The sequence below is a fragment of the Hippocampus comes genome, unplaced genomic scaffold, assembly GCF_001891065.2.
Source record: "Hippocampus comes isolate QL1 unplaced genomic scaffold, H_comes_QL1_v1.1 scaffold921, whole genome shotgun sequence".
NCBI lineage: Eukaryota > Metazoa > Chordata > Actinopteri > Syngnathiformes > Syngnathidae > Hippocampus > Hippocampus comes.
This window is the reverse complement of record NW_017806231.1, coordinates 1-9,669: the sequence shown is the minus strand read 5'-3', so window position 1 is coordinate 9,669 and position 9,669 is coordinate 1. Positions and strand designations below refer to the sequence as shown.

General features: G+C 47.0%; 1 protein-coding gene across 1 annotated transcript; it reads left to right on the top strand.

Annotated features, from left to right (window-relative positions):
- The first annotated feature begins 8,160 nt into the window (after positions 1 to 8,160).
- LOC109507143 (40S ribosomal protein S11-like) lies at positions 8,161 to 9,066 on the top strand. Its single transcript, XM_019856365.1, has 3 exons — positions 8,161 to 8,230; positions 8,530 to 8,670; positions 8,928 to 9,066. The coding sequence occupies exons 1-3, from the start codon at positions 8,216 to 8,218 to the stop codon at positions 9,042 to 9,044; spliced, it is 273 nt and encodes a 90-aa protein (XP_019711924.1). The 5' UTR covers positions 8,161 to 8,215; the 3' UTR covers positions 9,045 to 9,066.
- Positions 9,067 to 9,669: the final 603 nt, after the last annotated feature.

Sequence of the window (9,669 nt, the reverse complement as noted above, 5' to 3'; positions counted from 1 at the left end):
GCTTTGTTTTGTGTTGTCTTATTCTTTGAATTGCACGGCTAACATCCTGTAGCGACGCCACTCGAGTGAAGCGTGACTCAGCAGTCATTAGTCCACGAGGTCGGATGGACACGTCTTTCTGTCACCTGTATGTTTTCATTTTCTTTTCTGTCCAAATATCTATTTTTTTCTACAAACAATAGCTGTCTTGTGCATGTCGTCTTTTTTTCGTCCCGCCTATGTGTCGAAAAAGAGGCCAAAATCTTCTACGTGGCGAGCCAGCCCTTTTCCGAGCCACGGAAACTCCCTCTGATTTTTTTTCCCCTCAATTGGCAACCCCAATGGATTTATCTCCCACTTCACTCCCTTCCATCTGGGACCTGGACGCCTTCCAGCAGCTCCTTCTGACGCAGCGCCTCATGCAGGACGAGGTCCGGGCGTTACGAACCGAACTCTGGAGCCGTAACAAGGACCGAAGCCTCAGCCGTGAACAGAGCATGACTCACGGACGTGGCGGCAGCCGAGAGTGCTCCACCTCCCAGGACGGGAAACGGACCCGTCATGAAGTGAATACGTCACTCAACTCTCTGCTGCGAGCCGCATCCTTCACGTCCTCCATCGGACTTCCGGGCGAAGCTTCATGGTTGACTCCGCCGCCGATGTCAGCGTCGTCCCTCCAACCCCCGCAGAGCGCTATCACCCGACCAGCGGCTCCTCCCTCCGAGCAACGAATTTGACTTGTCGGTCAGCGTTCGCACGAAGGTGCTGGTCGACGACAAGCCCGGCCTTACGGCGCGTGGAGCCACCTCCGACCATTGTCTACAGCGTCTGTCCCATCTCCCTGCACCCTCTTCATCTCCCTACCAGCAGCAAAATTGGGGGGCGGGGGGACACACACACACAAAGTGTTTCATTGCACAAAATAAATGTTTCAGAAAAGAACTGTACACAGTTCGATATCAGTGCAATATCCGACCCTGTTGCGGCGTTTCCCGAACCCGACGAACCCCGCGCGGACGACCGAACCAGCGCCACACGATGTCGTTCATCACATCGAGACGACCGGTCCCGCCAAGTTCCAGTGTTTTCGACGACCGGCCCCCGCGAAGCAACGGATCGCTCAAGCTGAGTTTGATCACATGCTTCAGCTCGGTATCATCCGTCCTTCGAGCAGCGAATGGGCCGTGAGGACAGCGTCTATATCGACCGTTTCAAACCGGCAGTTGGAGAGCAGCATTTTCTTCGCTCACGAACAGCGACTTTCGCCGACAGCACGAGTCCGTCCTCTCCCGCCGTTCAATCCGCAATTCCCTCATCGACAGCAACTGCCACATTCCCGGGTCCGTCAAGCTCAACGGCTGCCCTTCCCGTGCCCACTTCGACCACGACATCATCCACTGCTGTTCGCGCTTCGATGTCCCGTTCGCCCAGCACTCCGCCAGTGAAATCGTGTCTGGCGTCTTCATCGAGCCAAACCGCGCGCAGAAACCGACGAGTCTGCTTCCCTACCTGCTTTCACCTCCTGTCGGCGTTCCCCGTCATTCCAACGGCTTCCTTCCTTCGTCGCCTACGCCGACTTCGGATCCAGGAGGGGACCCCCGTCGCGATGGTACTCGAGTGAAGCGCGACTCAGCAGTCGATAGTCCACCAGCAAAGCTAGCCTAGCCAAGACAACAGCTCAGTTAGTACAGTAGACACGACGCTCGAGGTCGGACCGACGCGTTTTCCTGTCATCTGTGTTGTTTTTTGTTTTTAATAGAATCGTTATTCGAACAAATCATAATACAATTCTCAAGAAACAGAAAACAAAATGAACATGTTATTAATACATACACTGTCACCTGTATTGTAATATCTGTTTCTGGTATTTGTTTGACGTCACAGAGAGGGGGGGAGCCAGGTTGGGGGAACTTCGAACAAATCATAATACAATTCTCAAGAAACAGAAAACAAAATGAACATGTTATTAATACATACACTGTCACCTGTATTGTAATATCTGTTTCTGGTATTTGTGTGACGTCACAGAGAGGGGAGGAGCCAGGTTGGGGGAATACAGTACAGTCTTGGCTCCGGCAGTTAGTCGGAGTGTGGAGCGCATGCGCGTGAGTTGTGGCTAACAGCAACGCCTATCAATGTGTGTGTTATTGCTCTTTGTGTGTTGTTGCTCAAAGTTAGGAAAATTAAAACAAACAGAGAGGAAACCAACCAACAGAGAGAAAAGAAGAGAAGGGGTGTCTGTGTACCTTATATTGCCGGCCTCTCATAGAAAATACAAATACTATTTCTACAACATGATATTCCTGTTTATTTTAAACCAATAAACACATTGCGACAAAAACTAGTACACCCCAAAGACCGGGTTCCCAACCCCCAAAAATGCAATCTGATTTATTCCATCCGTTGCCAAGAAAGTGAGTGCAAGGAACATTACATCGGAGAAACCAAACAAACACTCAAGAAAAGACTTTCTCAACACAAATGGAAAAACAATGATAACAAAAGTGCAGTATACGTACACTTAAAAGAAACAAACCACACAATTGAAGATGAACAAGTAAAAATCCTAGGAACAGAAAAGAGATGGTTTGAAAGGGGAGTAAAGGAAGCGATTTTTGTAAAAAAAATTTCACCCTCTCTGAACCGTGAAGGAGGTATCAGATTTAACCTGTCTCGTATTTACAATAACTTGTTGACCACCAAGGGACATAGACGTGCTGATCAGGCTAACTGAAAGTAGCTATTCAGCCTTAGCCCAAATAATAGGGCTAATCAAGACCCAACGACAGGGAATTTAGGAATCAATGGGCCTCTTCACCATTGGGGCGTGACTAACCATCCCCACCCAGTCCTCAAATAGGCCATGCTCAGCTTTTTAGCGCAGAGCAATTTCCCGGAGTCTTCACGGAGACTTCAGGGTTGTCTACCGCTGACGAAGCTTCTGTGAGAGAAGCGAAACGTCCGTTTTTGTTTTTTACCCACAGGTACAGATGACGACTGACAGAACCCTTTCTACGATGGAACTTTCCTGTACGACTGAGAGCCTCCACAAGCATGCTCTTTTGTTTCTTAAAAAACGACAGATTGCATCAGCGACTGCGTGCATCCTTCTTTCCGCATTGAAGGGCATTACAGTATGTTTTCCTTTCTTTTCTGTCCAAATATATATTTTTCTACAAACAATAGCTGTCTTGTCCATGACGTCTTTTTTCGTTCCACCGGGTTTTAGGCAATGTAGTCAAAAAGAGACCAAAATCTCTTTAATCCGACCAGTTTGGCAAGATGGGATGGGCTAAAGCAGTGATTCCCAACCTTTCTTGAGTCAAGGCACATTTTTTTAAGTTTGAAAAATCGCACGGCACACCAACAAACAAAATTGTCACAAAAAGAGGATATATTTGTCAGTTTCCTACTTTTTGCCATCTAACAGAGGGTCGTTTATTTGTTCTTGATGTCACTGTAAGTTGCTGGCATAGATAAACGGACAAAGATACATTATTTGTTGTTAATAAATCGTTTTCTTACCAATTACGTGAATTTTGGTTCGTTCCCGCGGCACACCGTGAGAGCTCTCGCGGCACACTAATGTGCCACGGCACACTGGTTGGGAATCACTGGGCTAAAGTACGCGGGTTAGTCACAACATTGGGTACATCGGACACAAGCGATTGAAAGATGTCCTCCCTGGACCAAAGACTTGTGTTGATCTAATTGCCACTCAGCCAACATGGATTATTGTGCTGTGGTGCCGTGGGGGATCCTGGTCTGTCATAGAGGGGAAGCTCAATTTTGGCCGACATCGTAAAATGTGTCCGTTTATTTCAACATGAATTCTACTCGAGCTCCATTCCTTTTCAAGAAAATGATCTGTGACCCTGTCATACCAACGTGGCGTCTTTTCCCGCTACTTAATTAGTGTCCAACAACGATAGGAACTACAATAAAACACACCAGGAATAAAAGATTAATTTGTCGCTAGTTGTTTGTTTACAACAAAGAGTGTCGCTAAAATGATTCGGAGAAGTCTCCAGCTCAACTCAGAACAGAATGCGAATTGAAAAATTGCTCACTCGGATGCCTACACTAAAAGGTCGGTGATTGGCTCGTTTCGATGTCAATCGAACTGGCACACAGGCTCAGACAGATCATCCAATCGGATGCAGAAAAGCCTGTTGGCGTCCGGACTCTCCCACTGCCATCCAGTCCCAGAGAGGCCGAGCGTCCGTGGGCGGGACAACAAAAAAAAACGGCTTGTATCCAATGACTCGTCTCCGTTCGACGCATTGGGACAACCTACCTGAACTCTCGAGACGCCCGGCGTCCGGGCAATCGACTCTCTGCAGACGCTCGGCGTCCAGCGTTTAAAGCACAGCGAAGCTGCGGGAATGAAAGGGAAGGGAGTCCCGTCGTAACCAGTCAGAAAAAGCTGATTCGGAAAAAAAAAAGTTGAGCACGTTGTAGCGCATATTTAGTAAATGGCATGTACACACAATGAAATTTACCGTCATATATTTGATCACTTATTCTTTGACATTTTCGGGGAAGCCGAGCTTCCCTTGCAGTCCGGGAGCAATCGCCACTGCTGTGGTGAACACCAAACTGAAAGGTATTTAACACTTTGGTTAGAGCTGTTAAACATTTAATTGGACGTCCAAAAGTTAGTCATACTGTGCTTTTGTAAAAACCAGTCGAAATTAGGTCAATTTGACCGTTATGAACAAGTAAGTCAGCGTCCAAATAGCAGACATTCCCTACAGCAGTGTTTTTCAAACTTTTTTGAGCCAAGGCACGCTTCTTTCACTGGAAAAATCTCGCGGCACACCACGAGCTGAAAATGTCAAAAAAAAAACAAACAAACGCTTATTTGAATAATTAATGTGTTATATTGTTACTATAACCGTTTTTAGCATTGAAGAATGACATTATAACAGCTTGAATTGGAATCAAATGAACACAAAGAAAAAATATTTTCTCATTTTTCATATTGTTTCACCGTCATCCTGCATTCATGCGTCACAAATTCGCTTTTCTCTCGTCTGAACACAAGGCAATTGGCTAGCTGTTGCTGCTCCCTAGCGGTATGGGAGGGCACTACACGATTACTTTCTGGGCGACAGACTGCACAGGCATACAAATTGGATATTTTCCCGTGGCACACCTGACAAAGTCCTGCGGCACACTAGTGTGCCGCGGCACAGGGGTTGAAAAACACTGCCCTACAGTACATATTTATCACTGTACACATGAGGAAGGTGACTCAGACAAATAATCCATCCATCCATCAATTTTCCGAACGGCCTTTATCCTATTCTGTTGGTCCTTCTTGCGCGGAAGTCTCTCTATGGTTTTGTGGAGACATCATTTCGGATGACTACACTTGGTTCGAGGCACTCACAACACTGGAGAAGTTTTATTTTCAGTGCGGTCGCGATGACTGCACCGCTGAACTGACGTGCCTCAGCACACCGTCACTGTCAGACGGAACACAGAGAAGCTCCACCCTCTTTATTTTTATGAACACGGAACACGGTAACCTTCCACGCAAAATAGTTCCAAACAAGTAACAATCGCGTCAGTGGCATACACCGTAATCAACAGGCTACCTGCTCTTTATTCACCACAGGCTCATCAACCTAGTCTCTTATTTCTCTCCCGAAACAGTGTCTTCTCCCGCGTGGTGTACCTTAGCGTTCTCCGCTACGTACAATCTCTGTACACAGCTTGAAATGGAAGCTCTCGCTGGCAATCCGTAGTGGAGTCGTTAGACGCAATGCGAATGATTTCAGCTTGAGTCTAGCTGTGGACAATGTTGACAGGCCTGCATGCGGTAGCCATACATTTAGCTATGGCCTCAGCAAATGTGTTCTTCGCCGTGTTATCCATTTTCTTCGATTTGAAATGATCCGGAGCTGTCTGGCTCCGACGAGGGGGAAGAGTACTCACATCAGCTGTGTGCTTCCATTAAGTGGTATTTCAGACTCGACGTGCTCCGATGATAGCTCAGTTTACGACAGCAAACCATACAGGTAACTTTGGTCTTGTCAGTGGAACAATCTGTCAACTTTTTAAAAGTAAAATTTCCATTCATAAACTCTTTAAAATCCGCTGTGACGTGTGCCGCATCAATCTCGGGAAGGCATTAAACATTACCAGAGCGATAAGAGTGTTGCGACCAGATTAGACGCTCCTTGTGTTTATTATTATATTTCGAAAACACCACAGTTTTCATGCAGCTCATACCATATTATTTTGTTGTATTAATCCGCCACACCTTAAATGCCGGTCCCTGAAAATATTGTCTGACTTAAACCGGTCCGTGGGGCAAAAAAGGTTGGGGACCCCTGATCTACAGGACGTAAAAATGTTCTCAATTCCAGTAAAACTCACTGCAATAAAGAGTCACTTGCATGTCGTCGTTTTGAATCCAATGATTGAAAATAGCGGCGCGGACACACTAAAGCCCTGTTCACACGGCAAGATTTACTCCGACGCTGCACCGAAGTATTTTGATGCGATATATTTTACACCGCAACAAATTTCGTGGAGCGTTCACACGTACAAGCCGCTGAGCGACGCTGCACCGACGTAGTGCCGAAGTAACTCCACTTGCGGTCACACGGGGCAGTATTTTGTTTCGCAGTAAAACATGCGCATGCGTAAAGAAAGAAGAAGGCGGGGAAAGGAAGTACCATTTCCCCTCCTTCGATTGTAACAAAAATGGCTGAAGTTTCATCGTCGCCCCAGTTCACCCCCCTGCTTTCGTTTTTTTCACAAGTGTTTATAGAAATGTTGCTGTGACCCGCCATGTTTTCAAGCACAAAATACCCAGGATGCATTTGCAAGTACCCGTATGGACTCTTCCAGCGCGTAGCGAGGCCACTCCCCGGCAAGCGAGCATTTGCTCTTGAGCAAATTTACGCCAGTTGCGTTCACATGCGCACATTTGCTTCGGTGCTGCTTCGCAAACGAGCATTTGCTTCGGAGGAAATTTTTAAACCACCTCCCTGAGGTGGATCAAATTTAATGCGCACTAGGCTGTTGAGCGGCGCTACGTCGAAGTAAATTTGCACGTGTGAACGCTCCACTGGCGTAGAGTCGGTGCAGCGTCGGAGTAAATCTTGCCGTGTGAACAGGGCTTTAGTCACGTTAAAATTCATTTAAATTCATGCCGATAATAACGCGCTAAACTGGCAGCTCTAGTTTAAATGTTTGTAATATGTGCATGTATTAACGTGTTCGTTTTGTTTTCTCTTTACTGAGAATTGTATGCTGACTTGTTCAAGAAAGATTGTTTAAAATTAAAAAAAAAAAAAGACTGAAGTAAAATCTGGACGAAGTGGGTGTGTGAGAACTCCCAACACCTAATCAGCGCAGAGCGCAGGCGAGGAAGCATCCTTGATCGGTCTATTGAAGTTGCACTCACGCTGCACATGCAATGAGCGTGCATTCAAAGAGATACGCGTGCGTGTGCGCGTGCACGCTCGGGCAGACACACGTGCACGCGGGGACGCCCTGAATATGTTCATACCCAAACACAAACACAAAGTGTACTGCTATCTGAGTAAAACACCTCTTGTCAAATCTTCTTTCTCGCATACATGCGCGCGCACAGCCTCCTCACCTACTCATGCTCACGTGCACGTCACTGGTATCGCGTTCACACACGCCAGCAGGCCTGAGCTTTCGATCCCAACCACGCCCTATTGTTTTGGGATCAGAATGGTGACAGAGCGAGCACATCCGTCAGCGAAGCAAAAATGAGAAAATAGGTCTCTAGCGCCATCTGGTGTGTTATGACGTTTAGAACTCTCAAGTCAACAAATTAGTTTTCACCTGTAGTTCGACCGCCTGGGAAGGGATGCTTCGCGAAATCGCGGGAAATGCACTGGAACACATCAGGGGTGCAGTGCATCAAAAATACATGGAAAATAAGCATAGTTGGAAAATGTAGTATCCATTTCTTCTCCGTTCACAACTTTATTTGAAAATACGTTTTCCACAGTACGTCAGAACGCAGTCACACACATTATGTGAGCTATGACAAACACAATAAAGTGATTTTTAAAAATACATTCATCATTAACAATTCATTTGCAATATCTTCAATAAATAATCATTAAAAGACGAAAAATGAAAAGAAAAAAATAATAGTTGTATTGCGTCATTTCTGGTCGATCTGACCGACTTGCGTGCGCTGCGCGCGTATTCAGCCCTCTTTACAACTCGGCTGGCCAAGATGGCGGATGCACAAGTATGTTCGAGAAAACGGCCCGGGTGTTGCAAACGACTTTTTACGTTTTAGCCAACACACAAGCCCAATTTTATTGAATATAAATTGGCATGCGCTGGGGGTGGTTTTTCGAAGTGTCGTGGATATTTTAGATGAGCAATCTGTTGGAACTCCGCTTACCCTCGTGTGACGCTACGCTAGCAGCCGGATTGCAAATGCGGTTAGCTTAGCCACCTTCACGTTCTCCGTAGCTCGTCTTAAAATCACTTTTGTCGTTGTTCTTGGTCGTGCTGTGAACGCGTACTTTTGTCCTTGTGCAGACAGAGCGGGCTTATCAGAAGCAGCCGACCATCTTCCATAAGAAGAAGCGTGTTCTGGCCGCCCATGGAGGCACGCAGAGCAAAGGAAAGCTCCCCCGGAACCACAAAAGTGTCGGGCTGGGCTTCAAAACCCCCAGAGAGGTCCATTTTCAAGTCCTGTTCAAGTCTTGATTGAATCTGCAAGTGATGTTTCTCTCGCGATGGTCTTCCTCGCCTGCAGGGTTTTGGCGACGACGCCTTTTGGCAGAGCTGATGCGATTTGATGCCATCCAAAATGGCGCATTTCGGTTAATTCACAGATTCAGATTCAGAACCGCTTAATATGCTTGTTCTGTTTTGTCCCCTCAGGCTATTGAAGGCACGTACGTGGACAAGAAATGCCCTTTTACGGGCAACGGGCTATTGAAGGCACGTACGTGGACAAGAAATGCCCTTTTACGGGAAACGTCTCCATCCGTGGCCGTATCCTCTCTGGTCAGTATGTTAAAGGCTATCCAGTGATGCTTGTGAATTGAATTCGGTTCATGCTTGTAACACGAAGCACTCATTACGGCACCATTGTATTCCGTGAACTGTTGCTGCCCTTCAGACGATGTTCATCTCATGATGGTCTTCCGAGTCTGTGGGGCTCTGAGGACAAAACAGAACGACAATTCTGATGAAGTGTTGGGACAGGGCTTCCATGGTGGTTTTTCCGCGCTTCTAGGAGCCACTGTACACGATTTTTAACCCCCCACTCCCCCACGATGGCGCCCGGGTAGGCAGCCTCTGGCAAGTGCTCTTCAAGTACCTTGCTTTTTTGTTGTTTTTGTTTTGTCATGTTTGTTGTTTCGTCGTGCGGACCTGATGTGGACTGTTTTCAGCGTTTTTTTTGGCCACGACATTCGTCAAAGGAGAAGAATCTGCTTGGTGGTTGCGCCTTCTCGGCAGCACAGATTTTGATTGGGAAGAATGTCGGCGCCATTGACTGTCGGTGCCGGACAGCCCCGGGGTGCTTGTGTTTTCTGCGCCTGTAATTGGCAGCATTTTTCACGGTCCCGTTTTGTTCAGTGGAGATATCGGCGCTGTTGGACAGTCGGTGTTTGTGCGGCTGAAGTTGAGCATGAGGATAGAGGAGCGTATTTGGAACTGAGAGTCGCC

Bases quoted from the DNA above. Each gene is read 5' to 3' on its own strand.
- LOC109507143 (XM_019856365.1), top strand. The intron at 8,671-8,927 runs GTCCATTTTCAA...TACGGGCAACGG, and splicing joins GCTTCAAAACCCCCAGAGAG to GCTATTGAAGGCACGTACGT.